Source organism: Chiloscyllium punctatum, chromosome 8, assembly GCF_047496795.1.
Source record: "Chiloscyllium punctatum isolate Juve2018m chromosome 8, sChiPun1.3, whole genome shotgun sequence".
Taxonomy (NCBI): domain Eukaryota; kingdom Metazoa; phylum Chordata; class Chondrichthyes; order Orectolobiformes; family Hemiscylliidae; genus Chiloscyllium; species Chiloscyllium punctatum.
In genome coordinates this window covers 57,469,979-57,489,843 of record NC_092746.1, presented here as the reverse complement: position 1 = coordinate 57,489,843, position 19,865 = coordinate 57,469,979, and the positions used below count along the sequence as shown (strand labels likewise).

The 19,865-nt window shown below is 39.3% G+C and overlaps 1 protein-coding gene across 1 annotated transcript in view; it reads right to left on the bottom strand.

The window, feature by feature from the left end:
• Positions 1–19,865, bottom strand: part of LOC140480584 (polycystin-1-like protein 1) — a 296,146-nt gene that overhangs the window by 74,801 nt on the left and 201,480 nt on the right. Inside the window, exons 37-44 of the mRNA XM_072575633.1 lie at positions 19,068–19,181; positions 13,485–13,636; positions 12,981–13,081; positions 10,509–10,704; positions 9,825–9,911; positions 8,775–8,982; positions 4,884–4,990; positions 1,228–1,444 (exon numbers count right to left, since the gene is read on the bottom strand). Of these exons, the coding sequence (XP_072431734.1) occupies positions 1,228–1,444; positions 4,884–4,990; positions 8,775–8,982; positions 9,825–9,911; positions 10,509–10,704; positions 12,981–13,081; positions 13,485–13,636; positions 19,068–19,181 (1,182 nt within the window). The remainder of the gene's footprint in view (positions 1–1,227; positions 1,445–4,883; positions 4,991–8,774; positions 8,983–9,824; positions 9,912–10,508; positions 10,705–12,980; positions 13,082–13,484; positions 13,637–19,067; positions 19,182–19,865) is intronic.

Sequence of the window (19,865 nt, the reverse complement as noted above, 5' to 3'; positions counted from 1 at the left end):
ATCTGATGATCATGGCCAATTCAGTTCAGATATTTTTGCTAATCCAATGAGTATTTACCAATAAAGTTCGCCAACTCAGAGGCCCTGAAGACTATTAAGGGATGTCAAGAATGTATGTTAGACAATAAAGGGTGAGAACCTGTTCGGCCTCTCTCCTACCTAGCGTATGTCGCTCAAGTAACCCTGCTGCTGAGGATGCAAGCTTGGAAAACTCACAGTTTGGTGTCATTTGGGGTTCACATTTCCATACCCAGTTCTTTTAAAACAGCTGCAGTTTTTTTGTGAAAAGACACACCGCTCCAGATTGTGAAGTCTAGATATGCGAACTTGTTGTCAAACTCCAGTGTCACATTGTCAATGCTGAATGGTGTTTTTGCAACATCCCGGTCCATGATCTTTGTCTTCCTGATGCTGATCATCAAACCAAGCTCTGTACTGGTGTGAGGAGATGTTCCTCAGTACAAAAGTCAGTGCAGAATCATTAGCATCGAGCAGATTTCTAACAAGGGCTCGGTGCACCTTTGTCTTGGCTCTGAGCTAAACTGAATCAAACAGGTTTCCATCAATTCTGCTTGGCAAGTAGACTCCTCTGCAGTTGGCCTGAATGCATGTGAAAGCAGCAAAGAAATAAATTTGCCAAAGAGTGTTAGTCCCATGACATAACCTTGGGTCGGAGTGTGGATCTCAAAGAGTTCTGATGTTGTATCATCATAGCTGAGCCTACACATCACCAATAAAGCTAATATTCTCCAGGGCCTCTGACTTGGCCAAGTGATGGAAAGGCTGCATCTGAGACAACAGCAGAGGAAACAGTCCATCCTTTCTCCATCACTTATCTTAAACAGTTTCTCAGCTGGAAGGCCTCCAATTTTGAGAGCGTGTCATGTTCTCAACTGGACGTGTTTCCCAAAGAGTGCAGGCTTTTGACTGGCCTTTTAGCCTGACTGGTCTCTGAAGGGTAAGCCCTGCCCTATGTAAGAAATACATTTATAATGCTCATGTGTCAGCCATATTTTTACCTTTGAGTCTCATGTCATGTCAAATACTGAAGCATGTAGTTTCCATTGATCTACCCTCTGACATTTCCAATGGTATAATCATCTACCAAGAATGCTGGTGCTTCCACATCTGATAGATATCATTCTGCTCACCCTACCTCCATCAGTATCCAAATATAAAGATCAATATTTATCAATAGTAAGTTGCACATGGAAAATAATACGTTACTCTCTTGAAGCCGAGCCCATGAGTGAGTGAGATTAATTCTCGTTCCACTTTGCCATCCCCTTCCTCAACAGCAAGCCAGCATTCAGCAGGAAAGAACCAGCACGTGTCATGAAGTAGGTCCTTGACAACGATGGAGGTGACATACCAGCTGGGCGAATGGCCACCATTGTTATGCCAAAGGCGAACCTTCCAAATAGAACCAAGATTCTCTGGAACGCTAAAAGAAAAAAATGTAATTAACCCAAAAAAACTGTAAGACAGGCAGAGAGTGAGAGCAGTCTATTATTAAAGGTACTAGTTCCAAACAGTTACATGGCCTCCACTTAGGTTACACATGTCATACACATTGTGGGATAGAGACAAGGAGCTCTACTTTAGCTTTTAGAGGGAGCGGGTATATCTGCACCAGTTTCTTAAGGCCCCAGTAAATATATCTGACCAAATCTAGTCACTTTCATGCAACAAACCTCTTCTGTAGACACTCTGTGCTGGTGTATCTTCTATCACTAATCACTAGATAGGCCTAAGATATGTCAAAAACAGAGGAGAAGTGGAGGCAGCATTCTACCCTAAACAACCCTTACCCAGTCCACAGACTTGGGAATAATTGAATAAGGACTGGCAAATGTTATTTAGTTACAATATTAAAGTAGCACATTCTTTTTTGGTTTCTGCAGTGAAATCTGTTCTCACCCTTGAAAGTAATTTAACCAGGCTTTACAAAACATAACTTATGCAAAGGATGATAAGAGAGGACACCTTCTGGAATTCTACAGACCCAAGCTTCATACAATTAGTCTAAGAGAGTCAGTGGTGAGACACAGAATGCTTTGGGTATGAGCAGCAACACTGACCAAAGTACTCATGTAATCTGTATAGAATTTACAGCAAAACAGGAAAGGAGATCCAGGATATTAGCTCAATGACAATGATGTATTTCGAAGTCAGGATGTGTGTGGCTTGGAGAGAAATACACATGGGTGTTCCAATGTATCTGCTGCCTTTGTTCTGGGTGGTAGAGGTCGTAAGTTTGGAAGGTCAGATCCAAACCTGACTTTATAATTATACCTGCTGACAAGGCTCGTGCTGTTGTAGTCTGGCACACTGACCTCTACATTGCAGAAGCTGAGCACCAGCTCTCACAGGCATCCTGCTATCTCCCCTTAGACCATGACCCTAACATTGAACATCACGCTACCATGTGCATAACTGTCACTAACCTCATTTCACTTAGTGATCGCCCACCCACTGCCTCCAAGTCTCCCAGCACCACAAAAACCCCTTCTACCTCCTTCCCAAAATGTTAACAGGAGTGCCCAGGCAGATCCATTGTTTCAGCCTGCTCCTGTCCTGCAGAACTCATCTCTTCCTACCTCCATTCAGTACTTTTCTTCCCTTGTCCAGTCCTTGTCCACTGACATCCACAATTCCTCTGAGGCTTGATGCTAGTTTCAAAATTTCCAATTCACGAGCTCAAGCCACCTCCCTTTGCCATGGCTGTGCAATGCCTTTCCACATCCATCCCCCACCAGGATAGTCTCAGGGTTCTCTGCTTCTTCCAAAAAGAAAGGCCTGTGCTGTTCCCACCCTCTACCACGCTCCTCCAACCGGCTTAGCTTGTCCTCACCCTTAACAACCTCTCTTGTAGCTCCTCTCATCTTCTTCAGGTCAGGCCCTGCATGAGCCCCAGATATGCTTGTCTCTTTGTAGTGTATGTTGAATATTCCTTGTTCTAGTCCTATTCAGGCCCCAGCCACACTCTTTCTCCATTAAATCAATGATATCAATAGTGCTGCTTCCCTCTCTTGACCGAAAATGGAAAAGTTCCATCAATTTCACTTCTGATTTCCATGCTGCACTCTCCTTCAACTGGTTCATTTCTGAGTCCTCTCTTCCCTTCCTCGACATCTTTGTTTCCATTTCTAGGAATGGGTTGGCCACCAATAAACACCACAAACCCACTGATTCCCACAGTTATGTTGGCTATACATCCTCACAACCTACTTAGTGTAAAGACTCTATTCCATTCTCCCAGTTCCTCCATCACGGTTGCATTTGTTCCAACAGTGCCAACTTCAACAAGGGTGCCTCTGAAATATCCACTTTCTTCCTCAACCAAGAATTCCACAGGGAGAGGACCCCCTTGTCCTTATCTACCATCCCAACAGTATCTACATCCTGAGGATCATTAGATGTCATTTCCACCACCTTCAGCAGGATGCCACAACCAGACAAACTTTAACACAGGCTTGTTGCAGTGCTCCAGTGAAGCTCAGTGCGAGCTGGAAGAACAACTCCACATTTTCCGTTTAGGGACCCTGCAGCCTTCTGGACGCAATATTGAGTTCAACGCTTTTTGGGCTGGAGCTCTTCCATGTCCTTACTCCAACCCCCACACACCAGGCCTTGTTGCCACATGATCTGATATTACACAACCCATTGTTAGCCACTAACAATCCCCATTAATAGCCATTCACCCTCCTAGCCTGACCTTTATCCAATCCTTTGTCTGTCCAACTATCATTCTGTATTTTTGGGCTCTTTCTTCACTTATCGCTTACTCCTTACCTCCTCCATAAAATCCAACATTTTCTGAGCTGCTGTCAGTTCTGAGGAAGGATCACAGTTTCCAGAACCTGAACTGATTTCTCTCTATAGATGCTGCCAGAGCTGCTGAGCTTTTCCTGCAATTTCTGTTTTTGTCTCCAAGTTCAAGATTCACCCACTAATGGAAACATTTCCACAATATCTACTCTGTCTCAATCCCCCTCAGAACCGTATATGTTTTAATCAGATCACCCCTCTTTCTTCTAAACGCAAATAAAGAAAGGCTTAACTTGTTTCGTTGTTCTTGATAAGATAATCCCTTCATCCCAGCAATCAAACAAGAGAATCTATTTTGAATAGCCTCCAATGCCTGTTTATCCTTTTTATAAACATGGGACCAAAACTGCACAGAGTACACCAGGTGCAATCTCACCAACACCATGCACAGTTGTAACAAGACATCCCTGTTTTAAATTCCAAACCTTGAGCAATAAAGGTCACACTTCCATTTGCCTTCTGAGTTGCTGACTAAGCAGACCTTTTAAATAAACCACATCCTGTGCAACTACATCGGCACATTCATACAGAACTGTCAACAGGATCTGGCTCATCCTGGAAACCATTATCTGCTGCAAAATATTAGAGACAACACAATAGTTGCTCCCACCCTAACAGCAGACAGACATTTGTTGTTTAAAAAGTTTAGACTTCTACAAATAAAGTTAATCGTTCTGGTCAGCTCCTGTGACAGACAGCTCTTTCTTTTTAAAAGGAATTATGATTGATAGTTTTTACCTGTTATTTTAGTCAAAGCATTGTAAGAAGCAAACTAGACAGTTGTTGTTTGGGCGTTGAATTGGATTAAAATTGGCTAAAACAGCTGGGACCTGTGTACTACTCTGACACACCAACCAATCCTTGCTTCTTGCTAATTACACTGGCCAGCAGGATTGGCAGGATGAAGAAACTGTTATTTGTTATGACATGACAAAGATTCAGTTCAAAACACACTATACCAATGGGTGAAAATTACTTTGTCTCACTAAGCCAGTTCATTGCAAGGAAGTTTATGCAAAATGTTTTTAAACTCTGTTATCAAGTCGAAGTACCTCATGATGAATGTATGTCTGGAATTCCTCTCAAATAATTGCTGCTCAGGATGGAATAACTCTCTTGTTTCAGAAACACCATCTTCTCCATGAAGTTTGATATAAACCTGGAAACAAGTTAACAGTAAAAATAAATTATTAAGCTTGATCATCAATCTTAAGATAAAAACTTTCTAAAAAACCAGCTGCTTATCAGTTATGTTCAGTACAGCCATAGCAGAGGTGGGCAGCTCAATTGGTTAGATGGCTGCAGTCTGGTTCAGAACAATATTAGTGAAGATTTAATTGCTGCCTTGACTTTGAGGTCAGGTAGATATGGGATCTACTTTCTCACCCTCCCCCACTCTTAATGCAAAGTGGTGAACCACAAACTGCACTATTAATTATATATCTCTCTCTCTTTCTGTCTAATCGAGAGAGATGTCTATGCTATCTCATGGATTATGGCTGATTACCTGGCTATCTGTGCACTGCTACAGGCTCTAAAACAATGAACTGTCACAAGTTGTTTAATTAATTATGAGTGCTCATCAATGCTGCATGCCATGGTAAATTGCATGGTGGCAATACTTCAGCAGTATCCCATAGAAATGAGAGTTCACTGGTCATCACTGCTTCTGAGAGGCAAATGGAACCATGCACATGAGGAGAGTTCATGGTTTTTCTTCTTGCCTGGAGCAGTGACCATCTGGCTATGACAGGGCAGCAAGACTCCCAGTGATGTTGTGAGCCTTTGACTACCAGCAACGAGTTCTGACGCCACATGCAAATGGGAAGAGTATAGGAACTGTAAAGGATTCCACTTTATTAACATGCAGCTGGTGTGTGGCCCAGGCTCAAATATGTGAATCTGGATTAGTGGTGCTGGAAGAGCACAGCAGTTCAGGCAGCATCCAAATAGCTTCGAAATCGATGTTTCGGGCAAAAGCCCTTCATCAGGAAACGTCGATTTCGAAGCTACTTGGATGCTGCCTGAACTGCTGTGCTCTTCCAGCACCACTAATCCAGAATCTGGTTTCCAGCATCTGTAGTCATTGTTTTTACCTCAAATATGTGAATGCCTACTTCCTGGAAACAGCCACAACTTCTTCACCCTGAGCTAATGGGCTGTTACCTCCTTTGGTTCAAAACAAAGTACCAGAGACTCATTGCTTGGAGACAAACAATCCCCTCTCCTAGCTCCAATTGAAGACTCCGTTCTGTTAACTGATCATCATGCACGACAGAACTATAATGAGAGCCAGATTTCCAACAGGAACATGGTGGACCAGGCCATCAAAATGATCAAGGAACTATTCTGCTGTCTGTAGCACTGGGGAGAGCAACACAATACTCTGAACCATTTACTTTTAGATTGTGGTAGCCTGCTGCATCCTCCAGATTCCATCAGTTCTGAGGATTCAGCTATTGGCACCAGGTAATCAGAAACCATGTCAGCAAGAAGAGGAGGAGAAAAAGGACAGGAAGAGCAGAGGCATCTGTGCGTCTTTCAGCCTGCATAGGCTATCCAAAAGAGCGTCCTGAGATTGAGGTTCCTTTCGCATACTATCCCTTTAAAACTATTGTTCCATAATTCTACCCCTTCCACCCATCTTACTCCTTTTGTAAAGGAAGGTGTGTGTGTGTTTGTACATCTGCCTGTGTCTGTGCGTGTGCGAGTCTGTGTGCGCAAGTCTCTGTGTGTGTCTGCACATGTGCAAGTGTTTACATGTGAGTCTGTGTGCGCAAGTCTGTTAATGGGAGTTTGCGTGTCTCCAAGTCTGTATGCGTGCAAGTCTGTGTGCATGTGTCTGTGTGTGTATTTCTGCACATATGTGTATGTCTGTGTGTGTGCATGTGTCTGCGTGTGTGCCTGTGCGTATCTCTACGTGTTTGTGGAGTAATCAGGTCAGGTATAATCTTACGAATGGCAGAGCAGAGTCGGGGACCCAAGGTAACATGATCTGCAGCTTGCATTTCATGCTGGACAACAAGATGAGAGAAAGTTGGAAATGTGCATAACGCAGCATTATCAGGTCATCCTGAAGGTTCCAGTCACACTACATGCAACTGTCTCCATGACAGCTGGCCTCATCATGCTGAATATAGTCTCCTCCATGGAATTTAGGAGGTACAGGCAGACCAACATAGAAATTAGGGACCTCTGCTCTTCCTCTCCTTTTTCTCCTCCTCTTCTTGCTGACATTCCTAAAATCATGCCTGATATGATCATTCCACATTCCTGCCAAACTTGCTTATCAAGAATCCATCCACTTTTATTTTGAAAATGTTCAAAGACTCTGTTTCTACTGCCTTTTATGGGTCTCACAATGCTCTATGAAAATACATTCCTCCCCATTTGTATCTTAAATGGGCAACTCCTTGTTTTTTTAAACTGTGACCCATAATTCTAGATTCTCCTCTGACAGAAAATATGCTTTCCAATTCCAGCCTGTGAAGACCTCTCAAGGTTTTACACATATCAACCATCACATACTTTTCTAAATGCCAATAGATAAAATCTCAATTTGTCAAACATTCCCGCATAAGGCAACCCATCCACTTCTGAACTGCATCAATACATGTACATCCTTACTTAAATAAGGAGGTCATTACCAAACACATTACTCCAGATGTGACTTCACCAATATTGTGTATAACTGAAACATAACTTCTCTATAAACTTTAACATTCTATTAGTCTTCCTAATTACTTGCTGCGTCTGCATAATATCCTTTTGTGGTTTACACATTTGTACAGCCAGGCCCCTCTGCTTCTCAGAGCTCTGCAATTTCTCATCATTAAAGTCACTCGATCTATACTCCTATGTAGCTTCCTTTTGCTCTTTTCACAACATACTTTCTGAGCTATCTTTATTTCAATGGTAATTTAGCAACAATATTTTCAGTACCTTCCTCCATGTCACTGACACAAATTGTCATAATTGGAGGCCCAGCACTGATCCTATGGTACACCACTTATAACATCGTGTCAACCAGAAAATGACCCATTACGACCACTTTATTTCCAGCTAGATAGTCAAATTTCTGTCCATGCAAATATGCAGGCCTCTATACCACTAACGTTTATTTTTCACAAATACCATTGATGTGGCATCACCTGAAAATCAAAGTATAGCATATTACATCTATTGGTTCTCTTTTAGTCATACAACATACTTACTTAAAGTACTCCAATAAATTAGTTAAATATGGTTTCTCCTTCACAAAACCATGCCTAGAATCTACCTTTAAGGTTTTGTGCTTCCTTCTATAAAGCTTTTATTAATAGATTCTGATACATTGTCTATGACAAATATGAAACTAACTGACCTGTTATTTCCTGTTTCTAGTTTCATCTCCTTTGTGAACAGTTATATTCACTATTTTCCATTTTAATGGAACCTTTCCCTTTTCAGTTCATGGCTCCAACAAGTTGCTCAGTACCACTCCTCTGGTGATTGTAAGTTTCTTGAATTCCTCTCTCCCTCCCATTTCCTTATGTATAGCTATTTCTGGGATGTCACTTGTAGTGAAGTCTAATACAGAATGAGTGTTCTTATTCATCCAATGTTTCTTTAATTTCCACAATCAATTCTCAGATTCACTTTCTCGAAGACCAAAGTTACTTTATTAACCTAGAAATCCTACCTGTTTTAATTTTTTTCCGGCGAGCTTTTACTTTTACTTTAATCCTCATTCATCTTACAGTTAATGTGTATTATTTTTTATAATTTGTCACCCATACTTTTACAATGACAACCCTTTACTATCTTATTCCAGAAACTTTAGTCTGTTCAGTATTCTTTCAGTCAAATAGTGTTTTCCAATACTCGTCCTGAACTAAACTTGTTTTGTATTTTTATTTTATCTTAGGACAAAAATATACATAGAAGATAACAAGATAAAATACCTTAGCAGTAGTCCCAGCTCTAGTCCTGAAGCCAGTCTCAACAATGATCTCATATAGATACTGGTCAGTAGGGGTATTATCTTGCAATACTACAAGTCCAGGTTTTGTCTCCATAGAAAAATCCATGCGTTTACACAAGATAACCAGTAGAATGTATAAAGTTAGAGCAAACAGCACAGTGATGCAAGTGGCATAGTTTTCAAAGACACTGTCAAAACAAAATACAACTATGAGTCTCACTCTATCTAATTGGAAAGTGAATAAAAATAGCATTTCCCATGAACTCACTTCACTCTCAATGTGAACACAGTAATATTCTGCCTCTCCTGTTGAATGATTTTTCATTCATGAAAAATAATGCAATCAGATTTTTACAAAATGATAAACTCAGATTTTATTTTCGAATTATATTTGCACTGTCTAAATCTTCCGACCACAACTCTTAAAGTAAAGACAGCAGTTCAAAGGGAAAGAGCTTCTCAACAGTTGCTTTACAAAGTTGAAGGGGAAATCGACAAGTTTCAGATTGATAAGGAAGCAGATAGTATTTAAGGAGTTAAGTGTAGTAGACCATCGAATTTCTGGAAGAAAGCAGAACATGTCCTCTGAATATTAAATGGATCTCTGGATTACTAGTCCAGTGTCAATAACTGTCACATCTACTGTAATAGTGCATATTACAGTATAAAAACTGCATAAAAACTTGCAGGACAGTGTTACTCTTTTGTTTACAGTGGTATTCCAAATTGAACAATCTAATGATGGTGAATATTTATATCTAATCACAGACTTAACTTAAATATCTATTATTTAACTTACAAAATGAATAACAACAACCTCCAAAACCAATAATAGGAATTTCCCTAGATATCAATTTGAAAAGGAAGCTGCAGTTTATTTTGGGTTTCAATCCATATTTAATTAGCAACATTTTCAAATGGATAATAGGCTGATTCTACTCATAATATAGAAAATTATTAAATTAGCTATATGACAGAAACACACGAAAAGCAGTACACAGTACTTGCTCACTTGGTCCACAACACCTACCTGATAAAGATCATGACATCTGTGAATTGTACCTCCTTCATCACAAGCTCCTCGTGTAAAACTGTAAATGTTGTCATATGGTTGCAACTAATTACAGATAAATAATAAAATAAAAGAAAATGTACACCCTGATCTTCCAAAAGAGGAATGACAAAAAGTACAAAAACATGGCAAAAAAAAAATCAATAAATACTGAGGTTAACAATGTTGATCATGATTGATAAAGTGTAGGACATGCATATTATTGCGTATTAAGCTTGAAGGAAAATATGACTAGGTGATTACAGTATTATACAGTATTTTGAGACTATGTACAGAGCACAAGTTTCGCGATGTACTTTTAGCTGAGGCACACTGTCGTATATGAACATTACCTCTAAATGTTATTTCTGACACTTTATAAAGACACTTTGTAATGAAATGAAATAATGCCAACTTGCCCTGATCTATTTTCTTTCCATGGATAAATCAGAATGACGCAGGCTTTATCTTAACCAGATAGAGATGTCTTCTTACCTTTTTGTTCTCCTGCTGCTTGTTATAATTTAATTACAAATCAATCTACATTTACTGATTTAGAAGTGCATAAGCAAAGATCATAGTATTTTAAAGAAGATTTGATTTCAAACAGAAAGGATGAGAGAATTGGATGCAAGCCACAGAAGCACCAGAGACTAATTATACCTGCAGTTTATTTTCTCTGAATCTGATTTTTGTTGGGGTGAACAGCCATCAGATTTCCACTCTCGGTTATCATCCCAGTACAGACATTGGGTCCACTGAATGTTCACAGTATAACTCACATTATTGGCAAGATAGTTATTTTTCGGTCTTCTATTATAGTTAGCATCTAAGAGACCAAGATAATATGTCCCTACACCTGAAGAGAAGAGAAATTGGATTGAATCATTAAACACATCTTCTAGCAGTTGACTTGAACTCATAATTACTTTATCAATTTTTAAAATTTCTGTGTTCCCATTACTTTGCTTGGCTATTCAGAAATAGCATATCTTTCATACAATCACAGAAACCCAGCTAAGCCAGAGCACACTGTACATTGACAAGGCTTTTGATTCAGTTGAATCTCAATCTTCCTTCTCTCTCTGGTACAATATTCATCGAAATGCACTTAACAATTCTACATTTCTTGTTTACAATACTCATTACGATGATGTAAAACTCGGATTGAAATAGCAATGATGTGAAGGTGCCAGTGTTGGGCTAGGGTGGACAAGGTCAGAAGTTACACCACACCAAGGTATAGTCTAACAAGATTATTTGAAATCACAGGCTTTTGGAGCACTACTCCTTCCTCAGGTGCAGCGCTTTGACAGCTTGTGATTTCAAATAAACCTGTTGGACTCTAACCTGAATGTATATCATATGGACATTGCCAAAGCTTACATGCACAACAGCTCATAATAATACAGATCATTTCAGTACAATGTTACGTGGTTGTTAGAAAATGTAGAATAAAGAAACTCTATTGGCTACCGAGTCAACTTGTGTTACAGATCATGTACATTTTTATGCCCATCTCTTACTCAAGCTATTGGTCACCTCCTAATCTCTCACACTTTTGGTTTGTCACTGCTGAATTGGGAAAAACCCTGGATTTTCACTGTATTAAGATACAATATAAAGCAAGTTGTTGCATCTGTAAATAATTCAAAAGTTTACAAATGTATTGACAAAAATGATGCTAAAATACAAACATTAGCTGACCCAGAATTTTATTGTTGAATTCCTATTTGCAAATAACTTTGGGTAATGACCCCTAGTCCCTCCAATGATCCAATTTTCTTGGTCTATGAACCTGCGAATGTTTGAAATAGTTATCATTTATTTTTGTGAATGAGAAAATGTCCCTTATTCTCTCTTCAGCAGAATCCTTGTGTATTGTAAATGACCAATAGGTCATAATATTTAGAAGAATAAGCAGAATGGCCTTAAAAATACTTCCATGACATCAAATGGACTTGCACACCTGGATCTGATCCCTCTTTATAAACTAAAGTTTTCCCAGAAATCTCAATGGCATTAAAAATCTTTTTCTTTCTTTTCCTCTTTTATTTTCCTTTTTGGTAATGCAATCAGTAATAATTCCTTGGTTTTCTTCTCCAATCATGGGCACAGAAATTTAGCAATGCAAGTGACTGTAAGCACTTTGTGGTAACTCAAACTAACTTGTGCAAGGAGAAGAAGAAGAATTACTGAAACTGAATAATCCAAATAACTTTTGTAGAAAAAAATGATAAACGCATTAGCAATGTCTCAGAAAATAGAACATAAACATCCTTCACCAATGGCCTGCAAATACAATATGTTCTAAACTTGTGTCATTCTGAATTAGTGGACAGGAGAGAGGAACTAAGCAAAATACTTAACATGGTAATAAGCAAAATGACAAAGCTGCATGTTGATAAGTCTCTGGGTCCGGCAGACTTCATTCTAGGGTCTCAACAAAGATTTCCAAAGAGATGGTGGATGTGTTGGTGTTAACTTTCCAAAATTCCATAGGTTCAGGGAATTCCATCAGACTGGAAACTTGCAAGTATAACACCTCAATTGAAAATGGGAGGGAGGCAGAAACAGCATACTATTGGCTAGTTTAGCATGATAGGGAAAATGACAGAATCGTTCATTAAAGAGATTATAGCTACACCCTGAGAAAAACCAACGGTAATCAGGAAGAATCAGGGAAAGGCAGTTTGTTGACATACCAGACTTGGTTTTCCTGAAAACATTTGATTAAGTGTCACATCAAAGGTTATTGCAGGAAATAAAAGCTCATTGTATAGGATATAACATATGAGGAGAATTTTGTTCTCTTTGAGGGGGGTCATGTGACTTTGGAATACTATGCATTAAAAGGTGGTCAAGGCATCGCCATTGATTTTTTTTTCAATTTACATGGAGGTAGACAAACAAGGAAATCAAGGGTTAATGCCTGATCGTACACTATTTCTTTACTTTTGTGAGTCAGTTATTATTTTCATTTTAAATTAGATGATGGCTGATATTTAGCATATCCTGCCATTTGGTGCCCAGTTTCTTTTGTACTTACATATTGTTTAACTTTATTTAAGTTCTAAAATAAAACTTCAAGAATATAATTGCAATTAAATGAAAAAGTACAAACATACTACAAACCTAGAAGTGACGATGCTGGAATAAATAAGTGTATTGTTTCTCCATCCCAGTAATGGATTTGTTTCAGGTTATATTTACTTGGAGTTGGTTCCTTGTTGAATCTATAAAGACATTTGAAGCTAATGATTTCACTACAATACATAAGAAAAATACGTAACTTTTCTTCTTAAATTTGTGCTGTACTGTGGCAAGAAAACACATACTTGCAGCATCTGGCCAAGATTTTTATTCACAACCACCCCCACCCCCTCCACCCCCAGTCTTCACCCCTGAAAGGAAAAGGGCAAGAGGCGCTTTCCCTAAGTGAATTCTCCAAGTCACATTTGAGAGAATATTGCTGTGCCTTTAGTGTCACTAAGTTAAAATCAAAAATTCTGGAATTGCCTCCATAACAACACTGTGTACTACAACAGGTCAAGGAATCAGGTCATGGTCTAGGCGACTTAAATTATGGAATCACAATTCAAAGGTAAATACTTCAAGTGAATGCAAGCTCTATCATACCTTACTAACAGCATGACAGGAAACACTTGCTGATTAGGCTGATTGAAGTTCACTCTGATCTGCAAAGCTTGCTGTATGTTTGCTGGTGTCACTGGCAAGATATGAACATTCATTTGGGTACGAAGTAGCAAGTAGACTGAAAAGTGTTCCTGCTGCAAACAAGAAATCAAAACCTTTACTACAGGTTTAATCAGAAACATCAGGTTACTTTATTTTCTCACTTAGCAACTCAGCATGTTTATCACAATTCACGTTAAAATCTTGCTTTGTGATAGAATGTGCTTCTAATAATTGGGGATTATTTGGACTGTGCATTAATATGTTGCAAGCTATTCTCTGAATGACCTGCAGACAATGCATTTGATCATCTATTCTTGCACATGACCTTGGATACAACAATTTGCATTGTAAATTGAAGTGCTCAACAAAAGCAATATTGATACAAAACATTATTGGGATAGACAGAACGGGAGATCAGCAAAGACACGGTAACTAAAACTTGAGTTAGTTGTCTGGAGCCACTTAAATTGTGAATATTTTAAACTGGGACATTGTTAATGACAACCAAAGTCAGGATCAAATACTGAGATTGAGGATTCTTTCCCCCCCAAAGGGGATTGTGAATCTTTGGAATACTTCACCAAAATAGGTCACTGGCAACCCCACAGTTGAAAATATTCCCGTGTTAACAGCGATGGATGTTTCAGCTGTAAAAGAATCAAGGGATATGGGAATAGAATGAAAAGGTCATGGTGAGATCAAAAATCAATTACGATCTGTGATGGAGCAGGCTTAACAGGCTTTTACTCTTTTCCTTTATTATTTCATAGGGTGAGGCCATCACTGGCAAAGGCAGCATGGATTGCCCATCCTGAAGTGCCACTGAACAGAAAAACTAGCAAGGTCATTCCAGAGGACGGATTAAAATCACAACATTGAGAAAGCCTGGTGTCATGATGGAGACCAGATCAGATATAGATAGCAGATGTCCTTTTCTAAAGGACGGGTTTTTACCACAATCAATGGTAGCTTCATTGTGGTCACCTTTATATGCTAGATTTATTAATTGAATTAAAATTCCACCAATTTTCACAGAGAAATCTGACACCATCTCCCCAGAGAATTACTCTGAACCTCTCCACTAATGGTCCAGTGACACTACCAGTACATCACCATCCCCCCTATTCATATTCTTAATTCTTATGTTCTTAGGAATGCTCTTAATTAACTTAAGACACCACCATAGACTGAAATGGTAGAATAGAAACAAAAGCAGTGTGGTGGAGGCTAAAAATAGTGCGAGAGTGTGGTGCTGGAAAAGCACTGCAGGTAAGGCAGCATTCGAGGTCCAGGACAACCGATGTTTCGTGTAAAAGCCCTTCATCAGGAATTCTCATTGCTGATGAAGGGCTCATGCCCGGAACATTGATTCTCCCGCTCCTTGGATGCTGCCTGACCTGCTGTGCTTTTCCAGGTCCACACCCTTGACTCCAATCTCTAGCATCTGCAGTTCTCACTCTCACCAAAAATAATACATCTAGTTTTCCCAATTTCCAATTTCTTTGCAGGACATTACTCTTCACTCAATATTGAATATTGGAAAAGGATTACAAAAAAAAAAGAGACTGCTGAGGGGTTCAAGGTGGTGGTGGTGAAATAGAATCAATGTTGTTAGCATAGATATGGAACATGATGTGTTTTAGTATAATATAATCCCAAGTGACAGCTTTAGATGTGAAACACAAGGGAGCCAGTAACAAATCTTTACAAAAGGTAATAAAATAAAAGTGGGAAGAAAAGCCATTGCTAGTGATTCTCTAGCTATGAGATAGCTATGAACAGAATTGACCGAGGATGAGAAGGGATAGGTTATCATGGCCACAGTCACAAGAAATGCCATTTGTGACTTCCACAAGGACCATCTTGACACTATGGCTGGGCTAAAACCTAGCTGGAGAGACACAAATATGTTATTTTAGGAAAGTCAGGGTTCGGACGTGGGAGGAATCAACACTTACTTACAGAGGAAATGCAATTAGGAAGTGGTGTGCTGATTTGCAGCTATAGTGGATCCAAGTATTGCATTTTTTTTTAAAGGATGATAACAAGAAAATTTCAGGAACAACATCAGTACCTCAGTAAAGGGAGCCATTAACATATTAATTAAAATGTAACCCAGTAAGGGGGAGTTGAGTGGTCAACCATTCAATTAGAATGAGATCAGGGCAGTAGAAGGTAGGTTGAAGCAATGCGATGAGACCAGAGAAAGCACTGAGTACCAGCTGTGGTTCAGTTGGTCCTACTCTTGAATCACAAGGTTCCAGGTTCAAGTCCAACTGCATGTCTTGATAACAAACATCAAGGCTGATATTCCAATGCTGTACTGAGGAAGTGCTACACTATCAGAAGCACCATGTCACAGATGAAACTCTTAATGTGAGGCCTCGCTTCCCCTGTGAATGTAAAATATCACACAATTTTGGTCTCCTTATTTAAGGAATGATGCAAATGTATTTGAGGCAGTTCAGAAGTTTACTAGATTAATACTTGGAATGTGTGGGTTGTCTTACGAGGATAGGTTGGACAGGCTGGCTTGTTTTACCTGAAGTTTAAAAGAATGAGGGGTGATAGAATTTAAGTTGAATAGGTCCTGAATGATTCTGACAAGGTGGATGTTTAAGGATGTTTCCTGTTGTAGTTGAGTCCACAACTAGGGTGGCACTGTTTTAAAATTAGGGTCAGTCCTTTTAGGAGAGAAATGAAAAATCATCTTTTTTCACAGAGGGTTGTGCAACTTTGGAATTTGCTGCCTCAGAAGTGAGGTCATTAAATGTTTTTGAGGTCATGTGTAGATAGATTCTTGTTAGGCAAAGAATCAAAGGTTATCAGCAATGTAGAATACAAATCTCAAACAGATCAGCCATGATCTTATTGAAAAGCACAGCAGCTTCAAGGGGCTTGATGGCTCACCTCTGCCCGTAACTCACACATTCTGGTGTACATGAAGAAAAGCTGGGGAGTTACCTCTGGAATCTGGGCCATCATTTATCCCTCAGTTAACAACACACAAAGCAGATTATCTGGTCATTATCACATGGTTATTTGCGACAGACACACTGCATGTATATTGTTTGCTGCATTTCCTAATTTCTAATAGTGAGTACACTTCAAACACTCTTCATTCACAGTTCAGTTCTTTGAGACATCTGGTGGTCATCAGAAATATTACATCAATGCAGGCTTTTCTCTCTTTGTTGCAGAAGATAACATTGACAAAACAATATGAATTCAGCTCAAGTGAAAGTTGCATTTTTTCTTTAGGAATTCTGTCCCAGAATGCAAGAAGGGTGGGAAACTCCAGAAACTGATGAGACAATCTTTATGCAACAAAAATATGCATGAGCTCTTCATATGTACTGATGATGGAAGAGGCATGGCAGAGTGGTTTAACAAAATTCCCACAATCTTTTCTTTAAGTCCTTAACTTCACACTGCTGGATGATTTTTGGAAAGTAAGTAGTTTTGGTGATACAGATATTGCTGGATAATATTTTAAAGTGATCTAATAAGATATGATGAGGAAGAATTGAACCTGTTGTGCCCCTTAGACTGTGGCATCGGAGCTGAGGAGTATACTGGGGAATGATTTGGATGACAAATATTAATGGAAGACAAGGACATTGAGAGAAGTGGAGAGAATATCATAGAGTCATAGAGTCATAGAGATGTACAGCATGGAAACGGACCCTTCGGCCCAACCCAATCTAGTCCCACCTACCAGCACCCGGCCCATATCCCTCCAAACCCTTCCTATTCATATATCCATCCAAATGCCTCTTAAATGTTGTAATTGTACCAGCCTCCACCACTTCCTCTGGCAGCTCATTCCATACACGTACTACCCTCTGTGTGGAAAAGTTGCCCCGTAGGTCTCTTTTATATCTTTCCCCTCTCACCCTAAACCTATGCCCTCTCGTTCTGGACTCCCCCACCCCAGGGAAAAGACTTTGCCTATTTACCCTATCCATGCCCCTCATTATTTTCTAAACCTCTATAATGTCACCCCTCAGCCTCCGTCAATTAGCAAATCAATAGATATTAAGATGAAATAAGGCCATAGGTAAAATGATTGGGAATTTGAATGAGTAGTTAGTAATGTGAGGACAGGATTTTCTCGGATTGATCTCAGAGTCATGGGGCTGGAGAGAGAGAAGAGCAATGTACCTACAATAGCTGATGCCTTTCAGTTAGGGATAGGAAAATGGGTCAGAGATGTTGATTCTGACAGCTTTCAAAAAACCCAGCTGGACACGTATGTTTCCAGCAGGGATATATTTGTGGTACTCATTACTAAACAACCTGAAAGCAACAATCTTAGCTGCTTATGTCATGTATTAGATGGTGCTTGACATTGGTAAAATTATACACCAGCAAAGAGTTCACTTCACAAGCAAGAAGATAAAATATTCAGAAAAAGAATACATGTAAAAAATTAAAATTCCAACTGGATTGAGGGCTACCTTGTAATATTATGCCAGACTGGAAAGACTAAAATTTTGATTCAGCAAATAGGCCATGAGTTATTAACTGGTAAAATTAAAATCAGTTGAAGTTCCTGCCCATGATAAGTATCCAAAAAACCCTGCTACAAAGAATAAATGGAGTGAGAACAGCACATGCTTGAGAATTAATATCTTGCTCTGTAAAAGAGACCACCATCAGCCACTGTATATAGGCTCACACATTTCAACCGGGTACTTGGTTGGGTCCAAAATTACACATTACATCACATACTGGCAAAACTCATAGCTGCCAGAAGACAAGGAAAGCCAATAGAAATTGGTCTTTATTTCAAAGGGAATGGAGTATAAAAATAAGAAGGTCTTGCTAATACTATAAAAGGCACTGGTCAAACAGTTTTGGTCCTTCTCTAAGGAAAGATGTACTGTCATTGGGGGCAGTCCAGAGAAGGTTCATTAGATTGCTCTTAGGTATGAAGTGACTGTTTTATGAGGAGACATTGAATAGGTTGGGCCTGTTCTCATTGGAGTTTAGAAGAATCAGAGGTGATCTTTTTGAAACATACAAGATTCTTAGTGGGCTTGACAGGGTAAATGTAGAACGGTTGTTTCCACTCATGGGAGAGTCCAGAACTAGAGGTATAATCTTAGAATAAGGAGGCAGCTATTTAAGACAGAGATGACGAATTTCTTCTCACAGAGTGTAGTGAATCTGGAATTCTTTACTATTGAATGCTGTAGAGGTTGATCATTAAGTATCTTCAATGTTGAGATAGGCAGACTTTTAATCATTAAGAGAATCAAAGGTCAGACAAGGAAAAGGCAAGGAAATGGAGTTGAGGATTATCAGATCAGCCATGATTTTGTTGAATGACAGGGTAGACTCGATGGGCTGAATGGCCTCCTACATCTCATGGCCTTACAATGGGTGAGGGACAACAGAATAAGCTGAAAGGATTTAGAATGAGGATGTCATGTTACCACATGTATCACCAATCACAGAAAATAATGGAACTTAAAACTATAGAATATAAATAATATTTCTATTGTTAATTAAACTTACAATTGTGTCCTTCCTTTCAAACTCAATTAGAATTGGTGATTTGAGCCCTTTTACTTCAATTTTTCTTCTGTTTGTGCAATTATACAAAGTCAGGTCAGCAACATCACCATTAATCTACAAAGAGGAAGGTACGATAGAAATAAACAGCCTCGGACACCATCACAATCATACCAAACAAATAAAATGTAGAACACAAGTTTAATTAATGTGATATATTTGTACAGATGAACAGAACTCAAGATAAACACAATTCTGGTTAGAGCTGTTCACATTCCAACTCTGTGAGAGGCAAGTGGAATTATTGGCCAAATTTTCAAATCAGCATTGGAGCTTCTTTACTTGACATTGACCAGACAAAAAAAAACCTGACTGGTCTTCGACCAATTTTTCTGGTCAATTGTTCGGTGCAGGATCCTTCCAAACTCAGTCCTCAGAGTGAGCTGAATGGGTGGATCTGAGGTGTGCTCAGAGTGGAGTCTCAAGGTAGGGAGGTTGGAGAGACTCAATGGGCAAAGTGGATTTTGAAAGACTGGAGGGTTCGGGGTCATGATGAAGTAGAGAGGCAGATCCAGTGGGGAATTTGATATGGGGAGGGGTTAGAGTGGTTCGTTAAATAGTTATCTAGAAATTAGATGCGCTTTTAATTTATCGAACGTTTCCTGATGACTATACAAGAAAATAAATCAGAACTTCTCCCAAGTGTCCCATTCAAATTTGGCAGCAGAAGTATTCATGTGGGGTTCCAGGGAGCTCGTCTCAGTCCAAGGATGCAGGGTAAACCATTTACGACTGAGATTA